The sequence below is a fragment of the Ictalurus punctatus genome, chromosome 20, assembly GCF_001660625.3.
Source record: "Ictalurus punctatus breed USDA103 chromosome 20, Coco_2.0, whole genome shotgun sequence".
NCBI lineage: Eukaryota > Metazoa > Chordata > Actinopteri > Siluriformes > Ictaluridae > Ictalurus > Ictalurus punctatus.
The window spans coordinates 24,090,395-24,112,160 of NC_030435.2; the positions used below are offsets into that span (position 1 = coordinate 24,090,395).

General features: G+C 41.8%; 2 protein-coding genes across 5 annotated transcripts; one reads left to right on the forward strand and one right to left on the reverse strand.

Annotated features, from left to right (window-relative positions):
- Positions 1 to 6,515: 6,515 nt before the first annotated feature.
- elovl1a (ELOVL fatty acid elongase 1a) lies at positions 6,516 to 15,891 on the forward strand. Of its 4 annotated transcripts, none has more exons than XM_017496316.3 (8): positions 6,516 to 6,752; positions 9,697 to 9,788; positions 10,767 to 10,957; positions 12,624 to 12,704; positions 13,073 to 13,129; positions 13,359 to 13,464; positions 14,852 to 14,991; positions 15,184 to 15,891. In XM_017496316.3, exons 2-8 carry the CDS (start codon positions 9,728 to 9,730, stop codon positions 15,493 to 15,495), a joined length of 948 nt encoding a protein of 315 aa, XP_017351805.1. In that variant the 5' UTR covers positions 6,516 to 6,752; positions 9,697 to 9,727; the 3' UTR covers positions 15,496 to 15,891. The 4 variants fall into 4 exon arrangements, with proteins under 4 accessions (XP_017351805.1, XP_017351807.1, XP_047018505.1 ...); XM_017496318.3 differs by having other exon boundaries at positions 6,516 to 6,745; XM_047162549.2 differs by lacking the exon at positions 6,516 to 6,752 and adding an exon at positions 6,941 to 7,306.
- Positions 15,892 to 16,997: 1,106 nt separating this feature from the next.
- On the reverse strand, positions 16,998 to 21,629 carry cdc20 (cell division cycle 20 homolog). The gene is made up of 11 exons (XM_017496315.3): positions 21,474 to 21,629; positions 20,693 to 20,908; positions 20,436 to 20,578; positions 20,240 to 20,339; positions 20,010 to 20,135; positions 19,712 to 19,908; positions 19,489 to 19,583; positions 18,693 to 18,918; positions 18,480 to 18,605; positions 17,919 to 18,036; positions 16,998 to 17,802 (listed from the first exon to the last, which is right to left on the reverse strand). Exons 2-11 carry the CDS (start codon positions 20,880 to 20,882, stop codon positions 17,639 to 17,641), a joined length of 1,485 nt encoding a protein of 494 aa, XP_017351804.1. The 5' UTR covers positions 20,883 to 20,908; positions 21,474 to 21,629; the 3' UTR covers positions 16,998 to 17,638.
- Positions 21,630 to 21,766: the final 137 nt, after the last annotated feature.

Below are 21,766 nucleotides of genomic sequence, written 5' to 3' on the forward strand. Positions count from 1 at the left end.
ATATATATATATATATATATATATATATATATATATATATATTAATTAATATGAAGAAAAAAGATCAAAGATCAAACCTAATAGCCGAACAGTAAAAAAAGCGTTCTTAAATACGCAACAGAAACAATAGTACAGTCAGTCGAGTATCCGAGAGTGAACACAGCAGTACTTCACAAGTTTAATAATCATGAAACAGTAATACGAGGCTCAGTAATAACCTGAGCGCTGCTTTTATAATTCAGTGACATTTACACAAATGGCCTCTGAGCTCTAGTTAAGCTTGACTTAATGCTCTAATTATAATGTTTTGCTTGTTTTCTTCGCTCTGTGGATCGCGGCGTGTGTCAGGACCTGCAGCGTGAAAAACAGCCTTCAGTCATCCTGATGCTACGGTCTGAAGGTCACCGATTTTACTCTCTATTACTCTTTATTCATAAAACTCTCATCTCTTTCTCCATGTTTGGTCACTGAGCAGCAGCAGGGCGTGGCCACAGTCTTAACTGTTCTTATCTGTGGAAAATCTCTGTATCGCGGAAACAGAAATCGAAACAATTTTGTAACTTATTATTTTTATTATGATTCCTATGCTCATACTGCAGACTGCCATCATCTAATGACTAACACCCGAGACTGACTCATTATTAACATTATTATCTCTACCGCTTTCAGTCAATATGAAGGTGGTAATAACTTCACATCATCTGTGTTATGATGGTGGACAGCTACATCTGCTGGTCAGACAGGAAACCAGACACGACAACTTCCTGTACTTGGCAATTTTGTGCCCCACAGCTATGAATGTTTTGTTTTTGTTTTTTTTTATCTCCATTTTTTTTTTAAATATACCCCAGCTTTATTCAACAACACCATCTTCCATACATCTCACCTCTAACCAGCCAATTTTAACATGCAACCCCAATTCCCCAAAAAAGTTGGGACGATATGGAAAATGCAAAAACAAACAAAAAAAAAAGAGTCGTTTGAAAATTCAGTTCACACCGTACTATACTCAGAACACATTTTTAACACATTATTTGATGTTTTACTTTGTGAATTTAATTTACTGATTTAATTTATCTGATGACTGCGACACACTCCAAAAAAGTTGGGACAGTCGACTGTTTAGCGCTGTGTAACATCGGCTTTTCTTTTAATAACACTTATTAAGCGTTTGGACGCCGAGTGAAGACACCCGTTGGTTAAGTTTAGCAAGAGGAATTTTCCCCGTTCATTCATTATGCATTTCTTCAGCTGAGCGACTGTACGTGCCTTCGCTGCCTTATTTTGCGCTTCATAACGTGCCACGCGTTCTCAATGGGAGACGGGTCAGGACTGCAGCAGGCCATGCTCACACCCGATTCCACTGTACTACTGTCCATCTCAGATGAGACCGAGCCCAGAGAAGTGGGTGGAGCTTCTGAACAGTGTTGATGTACGGCTTCTGCTTTGCATAGTAAAGCCTTAACTAGCATCTGTGGATGCAGCGGCGAATGGTGTCGACTGACAAAGGTTTACCAAAGTATTCCCGAGCCCATGTCAGGATCTCCGTTACAGACTCGTGACGGTTTTTAACACAGTGAAGTCTGAGGGATCGGAGATCACGCTCATTCAGAAGCCTAACAATTTGTCTTTGGGGAATGTTGATCTCAAAGTGTTGGATTATTCGCTGACGCATCTGTTGGCAGATCGGCGAGCCTCGAAACATCCTTGCTCTTGAAGGACTCTGCCTTTTTTGGAGTCCCCTTACTGTATATACTATGATTAGACGATTGCCTCACCTGTTTCACATCACCTTCTTATTTCAACTTCACACATCGCTATCAATCCTAAATTGCCCCTGTCCCAACTTTTTTGGAATGTGTTGCATGCATCAATTAAAAAATTTCAAAAAACTATGCAGTTGATCAGGTAAAACATCAAATACCTTGTCTTTATACATTTCAAAAAAAACAACAACAACAAAAAACATGTCAAAGTACATTTACACATCACTCCTCTTTGTTTTTTATTAGCATTTTCCATACTGTCCCAACTTTTTCGGAATTGGGGTTGTAAATGGAGTTGTAAATCCTCTAAATATTTACATAAACATAAGAATTTCCTTTCACACTAACGACGGCGTGCACTGGACAATCCTGACACCCTGTGTTAGATCTAATCCATCGGAGTGTAGTCTGATGTCTTTACGCGCATCACTGGAAGAGATAAGACTTGAAAATTGCATCTTTTGTACAAACGAGTTAACAACATGATCGATATCACACACTTGCTTCAGTTTAAACAGTGTCCTAGAAATGGTGCAGAATTTTGGACAGTTTCTTGTCACAAACCTGCTAACAGTTATTTATTATTTTGTCTAAAACCAGTAGCAAGCTAACTAACATTATGCTAACTATTATACTGTGAGGACCAGTATCTAGGTTTGCTAGAATGCCTGCTAATATTAGTTTATTATATTGTGCAAACTCTTATATATACAAAAGCTAGCTAATATTAGACTATTATTATTTTTATGACTACTGTTTTGTATGCAAAGTAAATAGCTAGCAAATTATGGTGCCATGCTACTAGCTAACATTAGGCCAACTACTATATTGTGCAAAAACCATAGCCAACTTCGATAGCAAGCTGGCTAACGTGAGACTACTGTACTGTGCAAACAAAGTAGTAGACTATTATATAAAATAAACCAGTAGCTAGATTCGCCGGCATGCTAGCTAACGTTAGACTATATATCGTGAGCTTTACACGCTTTACATATAACATCCGGCTAAATCTTATATTATGTAAACCAGTAACCAGGTTCACTAGCAAGCTAGCTAGCTAGCTAACTAATGTGTTACATAAGCCAGTAGCTAGGTTAGCTAACACTAACCTAGGCTAACTATTTTTAATGGATAATTAAAGCCATTAGCCATTTATTTACTCTCAATTGGTGGAAATTAGCAATAACTAAATTGCTCAGCCTTTGCTTATCATATACAGAGCGTAACACATATGGAATATACTTTAAAAAGCCAAAAACCTGAGGTAAAATTGATGTAACTGGCTTATTTCAATTTAACGTCTTCGTGCCGCCGAATTAAGACAGAGGTGTTTAAGACGGAGATGTTACGAAGAGGCATGTGATATAATTTAGGACAGTAAACAGAGATGTCTTGTTTCTCTCCATTACACCGCTGAATAAATGCTAAACCCCAGCTTCATTCCCCGTGACCAGGAAACTCGATTTGTCCAATTTTCCAGGGAAATGTAATGGGACGGACGGTGGGAGTGAAACAGTAAAGAGATTTTCTTGTGGTGAATATCAGCTGAGTGAATCTGGGTGATTAGTTTATGTGTGTTTATGTGTTAATAACATCAGCATGGAATTCATTCTAACACTCGCATCAGCACTTAACACACAGGAGATGACTGACGACTGCATCGGACATCAGCGTGTATCAGACGTGTTTAGCCTCCGGTTTAGCATCGAGCGCTAAATATGCATCCCTTACGTGCGAATTTCCGACTGTTCCAGATTGATTTTTTTAAAATTTGTTTTTACTTTTATTTTAATCACAGCTGTGATTTGCACCTCTCCATATTTTTATCACCGTTACGTGACTTGCGAGGGTCCACACTCATCTGTCCTCGTTGTGTTAAAAGTTCTTTGGTTTAACTCACATTTTCACATATGTCTATTTTTTTAATTCATATTCTTATCATAATAGTTGTTGTTAGAGTAAAGATAAGTAGTTGTTTTTTTTTTAAGGGTGCCAATAATTATAGAGCTGGCATACAGGGGGAAAAAAAATTAACCAGAACGACAAGTTCGGTACAAGCTAACCCTCATTAGGCTAACATTAGGCTTAAGCTAGCTAGTTTAGTGTCATTCTACATTGAGGTTGGGGGGCGTGGCCTAACGTCTGAACTACTAAAATATACGCATTCGTTTGATCTTTTCTACACCATTCACCGGGTTTAAGATTGAAATGAATTCGACACATTGTTCATCTTGACCGAAGTTACTGAGCGGAAACTCTTCATAAGTTTTCTGTGTGTTGAAGGAGTTCACGTCCACGATGTTTGAGACTGAGATGTGTTAGCTGTGAGGCTAATGTAGCTAACAAGTAATGGAAGCTTACAGCTACCAGATTAGCGTTGAATTATAATAATAATAATAATAATAATAATAATAAACTTAATTTTTATACAGCGCCTTTAAAGCAGCTTTTCAAGACACTTTACACAATAAGAAAAAAAAAACACAGATAATTATGACACACTCGGTTCAAAATACAATTGCTGGTCTCCGTGACAATATTTGTTTTAGTAAACACAGGTTAAGCTAAAGTTTAGACCACGCCCCCTCATCTGAGTGTGATGCTGGTGCACTGAACTGTGCTAAAAATCGGTTTTGTGAGATTTAAAGTTAGAACAATGGCCTAAACACCAGCTTAGATTTCACCCAGCCTCTGTGTGTGTGTGTGTGTGTGTGTGTGTGTGTGTGTGTGTGTGTGTGTGTGTGTGTGTGTGAAATCGTTGTTCTCCCACCATGTCCGGATTCCTCTAATTCCTCTCAGATTGTTCCCTCCTCTCGTCCTCTTTGAACGGAGCCAAAAGGCCTTTGCGATGTCACACCTAGAACCGGAGGAACCAGTTGGACCTGCAGTTCCACAGTCCAGTGAAACTCACTCACTGAGGGCCCAGTCAGGATGGAGATCCCAGAACGCTGATCCAGAGTCGCTTATCATGGGCTGATATTCATCATGCCCATGTGTTTTATTCAGAAGAAGCAATGTGAAGACATTTAGCACTGAGAAAATGGTTAGTAACTGAAGAGTCACATGTCAAAAGTTGTCCCATTTGTGCATATAAACAGATGCGCATAACAAAGAGCTCTGCTTTAAAGCTGGTTTCTACGAGCTAGGGGGAAAAAAACCCCGAAAATGATCCCACTCTGAGACGTGTCTTAAATGTCATTCTGAATCCACGCAGAGATCGGAATCGTCGCTGATCGCCTTGGGATCAGATCCGCAGCCGGTTTCAGTCTCGGTACTCTCACAGGACATCTGCTGTCTGCAGGGCTGAACCTGAAATGTCAATCAGGACCTCGGATGGTTGCTGAAGCCAACAGATTAAAACCAGTACTGCAAAGACAATAAAAAGAGCGCTTTATGATATTAAAAACAGTTATTTTGAAAAGAAGGAAATTTCTAGTAAAAAACGTTTAGGAAATTACAAACACAAATCGTTACTATAGAGACAGTGACAAAAAGTTTAGTGTGTTCAAATCTCAAATATCTATTGAAAAGATTGTTGTTTTTTTAAAAACAAAAAACAAAACTTCTGTCGAATTGACGGTAAAAAATGGACACGTTTAAGACGTTAAAAACCCCAACTTTCAGATGAAAACGTGTGGACATTCAAACTCGGACATTAAAAACCCAAATATCGATAGTAAAGGTGAATAAATAACAACACGTGTAAACATAAAAAAATTATATCACAAGATAATAAGTAAGACAAACTCAAGAACTCAAGAATAAAAACCACAAATATCTATTAAAAACTGTAAAAAATAAATAAAAAAATTGTAAAAAATAAATAAAAATAAATAAATAAATAATAATAAAAATTGAAATACAAATTGCACGTGTTTAAAAAATAATTCTATTGGAAAGACAATAAAAAGGCAGATTTAAGACATTTAATTTCCAATTTCCAAGTGAAAATACGGTAAAGAGACACGCTTAGGACATGACAACAAAAAGAGAAACTTTCTATAAGGCTAATTTAAAATAAATAAATAAATAAATAAATAAATAAATAAATAAAGACACACATTTAAGATAATACAAACCTAAATTTGTATTATCAAGACAAATAACACATTATCTATTGTAAACCTTAAAGCTTTAAAATGATATTTGGTTAAAAAAATAAAATAAATAAATAGCACACAAGTGTATAAAGATGTTCAATATGTAGTGCGCGTTTAAAAGAATCTGACTGTAGAAGCTGTGTCGTGGTCTTCATCACAACATTGAACCGTTTTCTGTTTAATTTCACTGAAATGTGATCCAGATCGTGTGTGTCGGGGATTGTGGTGTTTATCTTCATATAAATTATTTTGATTAATGAAACCTTTTGTTGTTTTTGATCATGTTTTGCTCCTTAAACTGACTGTTACAGCAAACTGAAAAGCTGTGTGTGTGTGTGTGTGTGTATGTGTGTGTGTGTGTGTTGTGGCTTGAACAATACAGTTTTTCATTATCACTCACACACACACACACACACACACACACACACACACACACACACACACACACACACACATACATCCCTTGAATTCTCACCCACTTCTTCAGCATAGCAAAAGCAAAGCAGTGCTGAAGATCAGGCATTCTTTCAGCAGCCAGTAGGAAGCCTGGATTTTTGGTTGCAGTGGGCGTGGCTGGGGCAGGGTGTGGTTGAAAGCAGCAGGTGGGTGGGGTTTCAGTGAGTGGTGGCTTTTACTCTCAGTTAAATTGAGAGCTGAGTTTCCCATTTACTTCTGGTTTGTTACTGCCAACACACACACACGCACACACCTTGTTTTTCTGTTTTTTTTTATTTTTATTTCTCTTCATGCTGCTGGAAACGCTGTTTAAATGAAGACCTATGAGGCTGAAGCTCAAGAACAGGCACTTTAGCTTGGAGTAGGCTCAGATTTGGAGGATATTTGGGCTGAGTGTTTGGCACATTGGGCCTGAGGTGTGAGGTAACCGGTGAGAAAAGTTTACTTGCATAGTTCAATGCTGAATGAAAGATTTAAACTTTAAATGTCATGCTTCACCATGTGCTCTTTCTCTCTTTCTTCCTTTTAAATTAATTTCTAACTTTCCCAGAGAGAGTGAGAGAGAGAGAGAGAGAGAGAGAGAGAGAGAGAGCAGGAACTATGCATTTTCATATATATCTCTGGATTTGAACTTGATCTTTCTCATTGTATCTGAGCCTGAATCTGTGTCTTCATCACTCTCTCCTGTCCTCGTATACCTGCATGACTCGCTCAGCTCCTCTCCACCTCACCTGTCTGACTGGCTTTACCCACTTAGTCATACAGGCTCATGCTAAAGAAGAAGCAAAAAAACACCACACGGCTGTAATTATTCCTGTCTTGTAGCTTTTAAATGGAAATTTTCTAACAAACCACTTAATTTTTTTCCTCTGTCTCTCTGTGAACACAGGCTTGTTTCTGTCAGGGCGGGAAATGAAGCGACACCGCTGTCTTCTAAACAGTGAAATTTAACAACAGTGAAAACTTGAGTGGATTTTATTCAAGGTCTGGGGTTTGAACTGTTGCTCAGTCTGAGGAAATACTGAACTATCTTTTGACCCAGAATCTTGATTTGTAGATGAATTGTAATTTGCTATAATTTTATTTATTTATTTAACTTTTAAAAATATCCTGTAAAATGGCTGCGCAGTTCATTCAGAACTTTTTTTTTTTTTTTTTTTTTTTTTTTAAATAAGAAATAGGAATGAAGGTGTGTGTGTGTGAGAGAGAGAGAGAGAGAGAGAGAGAGAGAGAGAGAGAGAGAGAGAGAGAGAGTGTGTGAGTGAGTGAGTGTGTGTTTGGATGAAATTGAAGTGAGCTGAAAACCTCGTTTCTTAAATAGAAAATTTTCATTCAAAAACAAACTTTTCAAACTTGGAATGTACGCTTGAGTATAAAAGCTTTCGTTCGTTTCCATCAGGGCAGTAAAAGGTGTGACACAGCTGTAGTATAGAGTAGACGGGACACATTCCCTCACTATTTTACTCAGGATACGCAAAACACAGACTGTACAAATCCACGTGTAATCTCAAAAGATGTTTCTGACTTGGTTGTGATCAAGAATGAAGATTTTTTTTTTTTTTTTTTTTTTTTTTTTTTTTTTTTTTTGGGCTTGTTTCTGTCAGGACCAGAAAGGCAGTAACACAGGGGGTGTTTGTCAGGGCAGGAAAAAGAGTGACACACCCTTACTGCAGGCAGTGAAATTTAACAGCATTGACAATTTGGAGCATTTTCATAAAGGTTAAACTGTCTTTAGGTTAATCTGAGGAAATACAGATGGGGCATTAGCCATAATGTGCCAAAAAAAGTCTCCTGATTTGGAGTAGAGATTAATTAATCTATTTTTATTTTATTTAGTTTGCTTTCTTACTTATTTACCATTTGGACAAAGTTTTATGTTCTTAACAGCATATAAATACACGTTAAAAAAAAATAAATAATACTTTTTTTTTGATCTGCTTAGCATGACTAGGTCTTTGTTTCTGTCAGGATGGGAAAGAACGTGACACTGCTAGCATTCATCATAAATGAAGTTTTAGCACTTGACATTTTCACTAAGTGTTCTGAATTTAAAATGTTAAATGAAGTCTGAGGGAACACCAACTCCTTCGCAGTACTGTATATGCACCGTTTTGCATCTTTTCTAGAAACTTCCCCAGTATTTTACAGGGTGATGAGACCTTAAGAGATCCATATCTTCTGTAAATTCGGTTATGATATCGGGGATATTGTCTGTATCGTCTGTAACGCAACCCAAGTGCTCACAATTTAATAACCCCACTTTGTCCTTCTGGTGGAACCGTAATGGTTGTACGTAGAACCCTACAACAAAAAGTCTTTTCCTTTCACAAGCTAAACTGTTAGTACACTAACAACCATTAACTATCCACTGAACCCTGTAAGAACCCTTTTTATCCTAAGAGTGTGTGTATTTACTGGGGTAGTGTGCGACACAAACTCCACGTCATGACTCGTTATCTTCTTAATATCTAGAATGGGTACTACTTTCTAGCGCTCTTGGTGAAAACAGGGTTCTTCAGGGGTTCAGTGAGGGAGTATGGGTTTTCTGATACAGAAGCACTCGCGTATCTTGTAGAGTTCTACATGGAACCTTTTTAAGGGAGAACCAAATGACCCTTCGGAATGTGGACCGGCACTCGGCTTCTGTCCTGATTATTTTATTTATTTATTTATTTTGGATGAAAGTGTTTTTTTTTTGTTGTTTTTTTTGCATGGTCGAGTGCTACAGAGGGAACGCGGCGAGAAGCACGTCTCCTGATCTTCATCCTGACTTGTTCTTCTCGGTTGTTCTTGACTCATTGCTGACCTTCTTGAGAAGAAGCCTGTGTTCTGTTCTGTTCTGTAGACCTGCACCGTTGTGTCGAACACGTTTAGATCGACGCGCACGCCAACTAGTCGAGCAGGTCGTGGCGCTGAACGCTGGCCGCGTGCCATCTTGCTCACCAGCGCAGGAATGGTGTTTAATGTGCCGTGATCTGTTTTACGAGCACGCCGTCTCGGGTCTCGCCTGGACCATTTGCATCGTCGTCATTTCCCTTTGCAAATGAACGGCGTCTCCTTTTCTCTTCTTCTTCTTGTTTGTTTTTTTTTTGTTGTTGTTTTTTTTTGTTTTTTTTTCTTTCTTTCTGGAAAGCTGGTATCTAAACTGCCCCGAATAAGCGCACTCTATCGCAGCTCTGTCACTCATCTGTCCGAGCTCAGGGTCTGGCGTTTATTCTGCGCACCTGGACAGGTGTTTCCTGTTTGCCTTGGCTCACTCCTCACTCGTTGTTGACTCATGAGTAGCGTATTCGTGGTGTATTTATTAAGCTGCCTGATGTCTCATTTTTCACCCTTTTCCTTTTTTTTTTTTTTTTTTTCCTCCCCTTTTTTAGTTTACAAATCGGCTGAAGTGACACAAGAAAGATGATTCAGGAAGTGTTTTCAAATCTCTTGAGGTTCTACGACTACCTCCTCGAACGGACAGGTGAGTACGCTGTGCCCTGGAAAAACGCTCGCTCTGTGATCTCGCGCATTAGGTTTGTGATGTACAGTATAATCTTACCCACAGTTATTCTGATGGGCTGTTCGACTCCTTGCTGTTCTACCAGTGGATGTTGTACTGAACATGATCACATGGTCTCTGTGTCTCTGTGATCACATGGTCTCTGTGACTGCGGATGCGATCGTGGATCCGTTAGCCGATTTCATTCCTACGATATTATTCATTTTTATTTGACACATTTTGAACACGACGTCTTTTTGTTTTTTTTCTTTTCGAAATCTATGAGAGTATCGTAACTGCACGTCTTTGTTACCTCGCTGTGTCGTTTCCCATCGGTTAACTAGCGAAGATGACTTGCTGTGTACTCGCTAGCTTTATTTACAGCTGGATTTGCATGCCGCGAGTGTATGATCTCTTGGGATGCGGATATCTACGGGCAGCGATGCGTACAAGGCCTTTTTCTTGAAGAAGCGTCAGCGGGTCGGGTTTTTCCACACCACGTTAGGTTATTTAGTAACGCGTCTTCATACTTTCATCCTTCTTAACCAATCGTACACCTCTCGGATGTAACCCCACCCCAACGCTCCAACCCGAGCCCCAAATTCAAGTAAAGTTGCTTCAGTTACCGTGTATTCCAGATTCCAAGATTAAGAGAATGAGTTAGTCTGTGGTTTAGTCTAGCGTTTGTCCCGATAGTATTGGCGTGGTATTGTTTACGAGAACCGTTAATATCCGCCTTCCTCAGTTAACGCTTCAGATATGGTTCTCAATTTTGGATTAGAACAGTAACGGAATGTGGGCGGGGCTTCGTATCGACCAGCCGGCTTTATACTAGCTTTATAAGTCAAAATGATGTAGCTGCCGGAGAATATGGCAGTAGTCTGTCCTGATGATTTTGCTGAAACGTTTTCCATTATTTGCGATCGGATATACTGAAAATGATCTTTAATCTGTCCTCAGATGCGCGAGTACGGGATTACCCGCTGATGCAGAGCCCGATCGCGATGACCCTCATCTTACTGAGCTACGTGTTTCTCGTACTGTACGTCGGGCCGCGCTACATGGCCAGCCGCAAACCTTACGACCTCAAAACCCCCATGGTCGTTTACAACTTCTCCATGGTGTTCTTCAACGCCTACATTGTTTACGAGGTGGGAAACTGCGCTTCTCTTCAAAGCTCTTAGTTCTTAAGTTCTTCCCGTGAGAGTAAATCGGCGTGCAAATTTTATTCACGTTTGTTCTAACCTGGCCTTTAAGGATGGAAATGGCGCTCCTTACCGAGCCGGCTTTGCATAAAAACTATAAAACCGTCGGTCACCTCCCGTGAGGATAAAAGACGTGAGCGAATCGGATGGTGAAATACATCAAACCCGATGTGATGCCGATCCAGGGGTTCAGGGGGACGTCGCTCCAAACCCGGTTCTGACGAGATGTGATCGGAACCTGATCGACTTCTCGTTTACTTCCTACTGTTTAATCTTAAATACTCTTCCTTTGTTTGCTAGTGACAAATACCACGTTCTTAGAAAATTGACAATTTTGATCGTCCCTTTGGAGGAACGCTTGAAGATTCTCTGTGGAACTCTTCAGAAGGTAACCCCTTTTGGAAGCTAAGAACCATTAAGTGTCCAGTCAACCCTTAAAGAACCCTTGAAGGACCTGTTCTAAGAGTAGACCGACTACCCATAAAGTTTAGCTAAGTGCCAAACACCTTACCCAGTGAGTACATGTGGGGGTTCCCTCAAGGGTTCTTTAAGAGTTCACTAGATGAACAAGGGTTCTACTTGGAACCTTGACAGGGTCACGGCATTTATGAGCAACAGTTTTGAGTTCCACACACTTGGCCATTTAACACGTATGCTCTTGGGAAAATCAGGAGATAAGTAAGGGTTCTACCTTGGAACCCTGAGAGGTTCTAAATATTAAGAAGAATATGACGAGCAATAATTTGGAGTTTGTACCACAGACTTATCCAGGTAACACCTGCTGTCTTTATTATTATTATTATTATTATTATTATTATTATTATTATTATTATTATTTTTGTAAAAAAAAAGGGGTTCTTAATGGGTTCTTTAGGATTTCATAGTGTAATTAAAGTGGTGTTAATATCCAGGAAAAAGGTTCTACTTAGAACGTTTAAAGGTTCCCCAGCAGTGGGTCAACTTGAGTGCTCGGAATTTAAGCGTGTACGAGTGTAAATGAATCTGTCCGGCGTTCCCACTCCCAACCACACTTTTATTTATTTATTTATTTATTTATTTATTTATTCTGAGTACACTTGATCCAACATGATGAAAGTATTGACCCGTCATTTGGATGCATGGAAGTGTGAACAGCCAATCAGAGTTCACCCTCCGTCATTCCGATGGGGTTTTTTTTTTTAATGAAGGCAGACGATTTGTTTGTTACTGAACAAAAGATGATCAATGTTTTAATGATTAATCTACTGCATAGTGATGGTGTGTATATAGTGTAATAGTATGGAGAGATCATGTACTGTGCGTACGTTTAAATAAATAAGAAATGTGTCACACGGCACGTGTACGAGAAGAAGAATATGACGATAGTCACGTATTAAATGTCTCCAATCGGGTCGTTTCCTAAAAGGAATTTAAGGCCTGGATTTGAAATAACCGGTCCAGATGACATTCCAGAATGACGTCATCGGAATTCATAATGATCCGATGACATCGTCGCTCTACCTTTTTTTTTTTTTTTTTTTTTTTTTTTTTTTTTTTCCCCCCCCGTGTAACCTGAAAGAAGGAATCCCGCTGCGTTTCAATACGTTTTCTTTTTCCTGCTGCTTTATTTCAGTTCATGATGTCTGGCTGGGCGACGACGTTCACGTGGAGATGTGACCTCATCGACGTCTCGACCGCCCCGCAGACTCTCAGGGTAAACGTCAGCGTCTGCTCCATCACGTATCGGCTGATCTATCGTTTGTATCTGCTGTGATGTAATTGAGAGAAACGCAGGACCTAACATGTTTCGATAATGTTCCACATCAACCCATGTAACTATAAATGGATAAAAAAAAAAAAGATAATCTCTTAAAGTTCTTGAAGAATTGTAATTGTAGGTAAGTTGCTGTGGCGTAAGAGGAATAAAACACTCGGGGTGTGTGTGTGTGGGGGGGGGGGGGGGGGGTTCAGTGTGGTAACATTGACTCCGCCCCGTTCCTGAGTGTTTTACTGTAACAGTGGTTTATTTCTGTCTTGTGGTATGAAAAGTGCGATTACAGATGGATGTTTTTGTTTCTACAGATGATTCGAGTGGCCTGGTTGTTCTACTTCTCAAAATATGTTGAACTTCTAGACACTGTAAGGACCTTGTTCTGTGTTTCTATAACATGCGTCCAGTGTAGCGTTCACTACTTACTGAAGCGATCGCCTCTGGACGTTTAAAACGTAATAATTAAATCTAATACGTCGTATCTCGTTAATATAATCTGTACTGCTTTTCGTGTGTGCGTGTGTGCGTGTGTGCGTGTGTGCGTGTGTGCGTGTGTGCGTGTGTGCGTGTGTGCGTGTGTGCGTGTGGGTTCTGCAGGCTTTCTTTGTGCTGAGGAAGAAACACAGTCAGGTGACGTTCCTGCACATCTTTCACCACTCGGTCCTGCCCTGGAGCTGGTGGTGGGGCATCACTCTCACTCCAGGTGAGTCTTTCGTCTGGTCTCTCGGTACTCCTGGGTTTTTAATGCAGGGCAAACCCCCTTTTTTTTTTTAATAAATGGATTGCATGCAAATTTGCCATAATAAAAATGAATCATAAAATAAATAAATTCAATAATCCCCCTCGCTCCTCCTCCCCATTTATAGAAAGATGTGAAGGAGTTTATTTGGAACGGTACACGGCCGTGACCCGCCTCCATCCTTCCCACATTTGAAGCTTTTATTTCTCTTTCTAGGCGTCGACCCTTTAGAACTCGGTTTTAATTTGACTTGTAAAATTCCGTGGCTTGAGACGGACGCTCCGTAATATCGGATAACGATGTTAACGGGTAACCCTGGTGTCTTTCCCTGTGGTCTACGGCAAACGTTCTTACTACTGAGCACGTGTTCGAGGACGAGGGTCCTAAACAATTTAATGACTTCATAGACTCTTGTTCCGTCCCTGGCTCTTTCATACCTCAGACTTGGGTATGCTGCGCTACAGGCCTTCTCCTGCAGAGACGTTCGCTCTTTATCCGGTCTGCTAGCATCTCCCGGGAGTCTGCTATCCACTCTTTAATATCGGGTTGTACAGGTTTATCATTTTTTATTTATTTATTTATTTATTTATTTGCGGAGAAGTACTCGAACGTTTCGCGTGACGTTTGTTGGTAAATGAGACTCGTGTTCGACGCACGTGAATGGAGGAGGGCTTCGACTAAACGCTTGTCGCGATGACGTCACGTGACGCGTCTCGGCCCGACTCTGCGGAAAATCTGCTGTCGTTTTGAAAAATCGTAAGCTCCTGCGAATATCGTGGCGTTTTTGATCTCTGCATTTAATTTCTGCGGAATCTTCCTGAAATGTTGGAGGGACTGTAATAAGTGCATCTCTAATGCTCCTCGCCGCCGGGGGACCGTGGAAGTAGGGTGTTCTGTTTCACAAACGTTCTTCTGTTATGACTTAAAAACGAAAGATGATGAGGGTGGGGAAAAGGTCAAAAGTTTTCAGTTACCTTTCTGAAAGTGATCTAGCTATCCTTTAAATATTTGTACACCCATCCTTGGTCTTAATACTCCAACACCAACTTGAACCTCTTTCATAATTTCTTAAATGATTTTTTTAAAAAAAACCAAAAAAAAAACCACAATCTTCTCCATTCATCCAGGTGTTCTTGAGAGAACGTGCTAGGAAAAACGTTTTGATGGACACTTGCAACGACAAATCAAAATATAATGTTTCAGGTGTTCGAGGCTTAAGAACGCTGTGGAGGAGGGGGGGGTGTACAAACTTTTTGAGGCATTCATCCATATAATGAACGCTTCATATTGTAATGCGTCTCTTGCTTTGTTCACGCTTTATAACTCCGCCCCGTCTGTTTCCGGATCCCAGCCGGGGGAATGGGTAGCTTCCACGCCATGATCAACGCCATGGTCCACGTCATCATGTACAGCTACTACGGCCTCTCCGCAGCCGGCCCGCGCTTTCAGAAGTACCTGTGGTGGAAGAAATACATGACCGCCATCCAGCTGGTGAGTGTGCTTTTATATTCCATTCCTTTTATATTCACGTTAAAGCTCACGTAGATCAGTGGGATTTAGAACGGGTCCACGTCTGTAGCTACGTTCTGGAACGTTGTTGAAGGTCCGCTTTAGATTCTGGTCGGATCGGCGACAAATTGGGAACGCATTTATTTCATTCGTTTCCTGTTTCTGTTTCCACAGACGCAGTTTATCGTGGTGTCTGTCCACATCTCTCAGTATTACTTCATGGAAAACTGTGAATACCAGGTGCCCATATTCATCCACCTCATCCTGATGTACGGCGTGTTGTTCTTCATCCTCTTCTCCAACTTCTGGATCCAGGCTTACATCAAGGGCAAGCGGCTCCCGGTCGGCAGCGACGACAAACCCAAGCAGAATGGCTGCGCTAATGGTACCGAGGCGGCCATATTGACTAACGGCACGCACCTGGAGAACGGCAGCACGCACTACACTAACGGGTTTGCCGTGAACGGGAAAGTGAAGGAGGTATAAAGGAGAAGGAGGAAAAAGAAACACTACGGAAGCTGGCACTAGGAGGGCTAGCACGAAGGACGTGGCGAGAATGATCATAGTTCCTGGGTTTGTGGATGTTTGCGTGAGATCACGGGCCACGTTTCTGTTCACCTGCCTTATGGGTTTTTTTTTTTTTTTTTTGTATTTATTTGTCCACGGTGCATGAAGAGAAAGATGTCCAGCTTCACAGATGTCACGTTGACTTTTGTGTTTTTAGCACGTATGATTCTCCCGGTTTCTCGAGACCATGCATCTGAAATGAGTACGACTGTAAATAAATATTTGTGCAAAGTTAGGTAGTATGGATGGAATGGCTTTTTTTTTTTTTATTTTAAATGTGTATAACTTAAAAAAAATAAACCACTTTTATATTAATCGCTGCTTTAAAGGGTTCATTTTGCAAAAGGTAGCTAAAGCTCATAAAACGTACTCGGGCTCGAACGTACGGATGTTTCAGCAGGAGGCGGAGCTTTCAGAACCGACATGCGATATGATTGACAGGTGAACGTAGTGGGCTTTAGCCTGATTGGTTGGATGCTGGTGGTCCATTTCACAATTTCACTAAACTCCTGGGGTCACGTGTGAGATGTTTTAGGCTCATGCAAAGAAATGCTGTAGAGTAAAATAATGACATTAAATGTTTCTTCACTTAAAAAAAAAATTACTTTAAACAGTAGTGAATTAAACAGTCAGTATTTAGTGTGACACAAAAATAAAAATAGTCCGGGTCCAATTAAAGCAGTTTTATAAGGAAGAGAGCGCTGAGGTTTACTGGACATCTTGCAGAACCAGACACGGATCTTCTAGAGACTTTGCACTCGCTGCTTATTTTTGCAGCCTTCATAATTTTGTTTGTCTGAAAATTCTGTTACCACTTAATATGCTGCTTTCTTTACTGGCAATGTTTAAGTTTGTGCTGGAAAACTAATGTTTGGGAATCAGAAATTGTTTCTGTACTGATTTGATAATGTAGAAGTCATCAAATTAAAAAAAAAATAAATTTAATAATGAAGTTTGTACTTAAGGGGGTGCTAAAACTTTTGCTAAAACACAGCACGGTATAATTTTGACTCTAGATGAAGTGTTCTGATGTGGAGTGCAGCTGTTTAAGACTGAGTGGAATAAAACACGGGTGATGTAAGAAAATCAATCCCATGATGCCAGGCTGGTGTGATGAAGTCACCACTACACCGAGGTGGATTATCTTCCGGACAGAAGTGTTTCATTCCTCGTCAGTCTCTCGGATTTTGATCACAGAAATGAACACAGACTCGGTGAAACGCTGCAGGATTCCGAGGAGTCCTGTGAGGTCATGACGACGCTCGTGCAGCCCAATCCCCCTTCAATTCACGTGCGTCAAACACGCGTACTACTACAGTCTCGTTTACCAACACACACTACGACCACACACACCTTCATTTGTGATTTCACAGACTCAAGTAGTTTTCTGCCTGAAAAAAAAGCCACCACACAAACTGAAGTGCAGAACAGACTGTTTAATACAACAGCGATTTGACATTTATAAAAAAAAAAAAAAAAAAAAAACAATCCATTTAGTCATCTTTAATGCTGTGGAACATCCACAAAACGAGTGAGCTCCTGCTGTCACTTACATTAGAGCAGCTGTAAACAGGTGTCAGCTCTGCCTCTCTATTCTCTCCAATTTAAATAAAAATATTTAAACAGCAGGATGTCCAGCAATAATAGACAACTTGGAACTCCTACTGTTACAGTACTGACCACGGAGACTCCTTCCCTACCGGTCACGCTTCCACCCTCTTTAACAGCACTTAAAATCGAGACGAACACGATAAACAAGTATTTTACTAAAAGACACGAACGTCCCGGACACGTCGCTTCGGAGTCAAGTCAAACTTAAAGACAACCATGATCGTAAAGCATATTCATAAAAACACTGAACATTAAAATGTGTTCAATACAAAATAGTACAAAAAAAAAAATAAAATAAAAAGTTTTTTAAAAAAAACTCCCCGTGCACACACGAGAACCCCAGAAGCACGTGTCAGAAAAATGAAATACCAAAACAAAATCTTTATTTGAATTTTACAAGAACGCATTTGTACATTAACTTAGTGTCTGCAAGTGTGATTAAAAACGCCGCTTATCGGATGTGCTGCTGGATGATGCTGCTGCTCGCAGGCTTGGCTTTTTTGGTGGGATCTTTCTCGCAACACTTCCACAGGCGGATGGTCTCGTCCGAGCTGATGGACGCCAGGGTGGTGCTGTCGGGACTGAGGGCGATGTTCAGGATGCGGCCTTCGTGGCCTGGAAGACACAAGGACATTAACGTTGTAGGGCATCGTTAACATGTGGGGGAGGGGGAGATTGGGGTTTGTTGGACAATAGTAGAAACGATAGCGTTCGAAAGCAACGGAACGGACCTTCGAGCTCGGCCACTTTAGCGAGCGAGGGATATTTCCAGATGAAGATCTTGTCGTGCGAGAAACCGTGACCCGAGATGAGCTCCTTGTAGTTCGGGGCAAACACGAGAGATGAGACCTGAGAAGATCGGATGGATATTAGCGATGTAGCAGCTAGAAACAGTCGCTTCCACAAAAAACACCTTTTCGTAGCTTTTCATTTTACAGAGAAACCACAAAGTGTAAACTTCGGTCCGGAAGGTGTTGGAGAACTTAAAGTTACAGCTTCACCTCTGACTGTTAAAGCGCTGACACTGGAGACTCCTTCCACACACGTTACACAAACATCATTACAGAAAGCCATATCAAAAATCATAGAACCTTCCGCTGTACACGTCCCTGTGTTCGAGCCGTTACTATAGGAACTATAACGCATCAGAACAAGCGCGTTAAACATAAACCTGCGCTACTCTCAGAGCTGCTGTTCTAGAAAAGTAAACCACCTCCTCTTCCAACCAATCGCAATCCAGAACTCGACAGTGCTGAATTCTGCTTTGCTAGCAATCTGCCCCCCCCCCTCACCTGAGACTGCGTGTCCCAGGAAGTGACGCACGAGCCGCTGTTGACGTTCCAGATGCGAATGTGGCGGTCGCTGGTTCCTCCTCCCGATGCCAGGATGCTCGATTGCCACGGACACCACGCCAACGCCTGCACGCCAAACGAGACGAGCGCGAAAATGAAAAACGAATCTGGTCAGTGATGCACCGCTTAACGATTTTAACATGCCACACCCACCTTCACGGCTCCTTGGTGTTCGCTGAACGAGTGCATGGCCGTCTGAGCTCCGCCCTGCGTGCTCGGCCAGATGTTCACCAGGTTGTCGTTGCCGCCGCTGGCTAAATAGCGACCGTCGGGAGACCAGGTGAGACCGCACACCTCCTGCGTGTGACCTCTGAGCGTGAACAGGTGATGATTGGCGACACGGACATCGTGCTGGTGGATCAAACCGGATCTGGAACCACTGCGCGAGAGAGAGAGAGAGAGAGAGAGATGAGAAACAAGTGCACACACTTTTGAAGCGGTTATACTTCATATTACTCAGGACAGGTTTACGCCGAGGTTGTCTAGGAAGATCGAGTAGTTCTCATTGTGCACGGTTTGGTACAGTGGGTAACAGAACACCCGCGGGGTCGGAGGTGATGGCACCGTTTCCACACTCAGGTGGTGTGAGCTTTCCAGCTTTCCAAGTGTCCCCCGTCCCCCTGTACAAGTTGTGTGTCTTAGTCGTAAAGCTGATCTGAAGCTCACAGACAGAATCTGTCAATCAAACAAGACAAAACCTGACAAATTGGTGCCGCGACCCGGACGGCACACCGACACCTATCCGGTCTGCTAAGCCGTTACTTGCAAACCATAACCTCGGGGTGGGAGGAAGACGCAGGTTCTCCAGGGCTCAATCACGGCGACGCTAGCTAAGAGTCACCCTCTGAGCAAACATATGTGGAAGAGGGCAGATGGGGCTTTTATCGGCACGTCACACTGCCCTGTTGCACTAGCGTTACAACTGCCACATGAACGTGATCAGACGTACCTGGATAGGACGTGATCGTTCCAGTTCAAGCAGCTGACTCTGGCACGATGACCGTCCATACTGCGCAGACGCTTCTGACTCTGAACGTCCCACAGCTGCAGGGAAGCGAGCAGGAATTCATTACAGCCGGCGCTCCATAACACACATTCGGTATTAAAACATTGGTACCCCCCCCAATCCACCTTTAAAGCTTTAATATTTGGCAAGCTTTTTATTTTCTCACCTCCACTTTGCAGTCGCTCGTCCCGACGGCCAAGAAGTTTCCGTCTTTGCTCCAGGAGACGGACGTCACGTAGCCGTTCTCCTCCTCCATCTTTTTCAGCAGCACGATCATCCCCGTCGCCGCGTCCCACAGGTACACGTATTCCGAAAGAGCCACGGCCAGAATGTTCAGTCTGCCCCAGTCCATCAGGTTCAGATCTGAGTGAATGCACCGTGGTGTGAAGGAGTCCCATCAACAGCATCGTCCGTTTATCATCGCTCGTCTGGACCGAACCAGAACCGGCGTTCGTGATACTTACAGAAGTCGTTCCTGATCTCGGGGGCGTCGAGAATTCTCTCTGGAACCGAAGATATGTAGCGGGTCTTCTTCAGCGACACGGGCGTGGGGACTTGGCTGTACAGAACCTTTAAGTTGTTCTGGTAACCTAGAAGCAGAAGGTCTTTATTAAACTCCTGCACTTTTTAAAAAGGAAATAAACGTCCACGTTTTTGCGAGCGATTAAACACAACACGATAAAGCTGCTCTGACCTTCGGGGGCGTTAAGAGGCTTTCCTCCCAGGTGCAGGATTTTGGCCTCGTCGATGTCGCATCCGTTCAGAGTCACGGACCAGGCCTTCTGATTAGTTTGCTGATATTTTAACATTAATAAGCCAGTTCAAATCCATGTACTCAGATCCAGAGTATACATTTTTGAACAGGAAAAACAAAAGTAATCGAGACTTACTGTGGACGCTGCCGCTTCCTCGACCGGCTCGTTCTCCTTGGAGATGAGGAAACTCGCCACGTCCAACTGTTTGGCGTTTCTGACGGGGATGAATCGGTCTCCTCCGGCCTTCGAGGGTGTGCTTTGGTTCTTACCGTTCTTCCCTGTTTACATACAGAGTTACAAAAGGATTAAACACGAATATTAGTATTTAGAAATCCACAATAAGACAAGGAACCAACAACAACAACAACAACAACAACAAAAAGGGCTCGTACCCGGTGTTCTGCTCGGCGTTTTGGACATGCTGAGAGACCGGTTGGAGCTTTTGCTCGGTGACAGAGCGCTCGTGTTGGCCGAAGCGGACGTGCTGGCTTTCCTCTGCCACCTGGCCATCGGGGCGTTGGTGATGGGCATGTCCAGTTTCAACACGTTCTGCATATCATTCTCGAAACCAAAGTGAGCCATGACGAGCGACGGCCGAACCTGAATCACTGTAGGAGAGAGAGGAACACTAATAAGTCATGTGGAGCATGTAAAGGTTGTGCATCAATTGCATGCTTTGCCAAAAACAGTCATTTCATTTTCATGCACTGGTTGGCTTTACTTCCAGTCTTTAAGAAATAAAATCAAATTGTGAAGATCTTGTGTGAATTATTGCTATTAATACTACTAGTAATTTCCCCACAATGCACTGTAACAATGTAGTGTCCAAATGATGCACACAGTGAAGTACACACAAACACCAATAACACACTTTGCTTTCCTACATCTAGTGCACGAGGGAACGGCTCGTGCACTAGATGCATTGAACACTAGGCAGTTAACCATTTAGAGCGAGTTATAAAGCAAGAGTTTGTAAATTAGTAAATCCTTAAAAGCAACAACAAACTTATAGCAAGGTATCTGTTAATAAATATCACAAATAAAGAAGTTAAACTTGAAGGAAATACTCATTTCGTCTCATTTACACAGCACGTGAGTGATCTCGCGAGCACGGAAGTAACGGTTAACTTTAACTTTATATATAGATCTTTTTTTTTTTGCGTTAAAACTTACCACAATAGGCTCACACTAATCCAATTAAAGCAACTACGGATAAAAATATCAAACAGAATAAAAGCTGATAACTTATCCCAGATTATAATCAGCTCGTTTTGTCTCCTCAGAACACAGAACGCGTCTAAAAAGCCCACAGCCCTCTGAGTGCAGTTTAAATGACTGAACGTGTGCTTCTGATTGGTCCGTTTAAATCACACTGCGCGTGTTACCAAGGCAGCCGCATTCACTCTCTCAAACCTGATAGGCTGAAAGCGTTTTGAGGGGCGTGCACAAAAGGAGCTCGAGCTGTC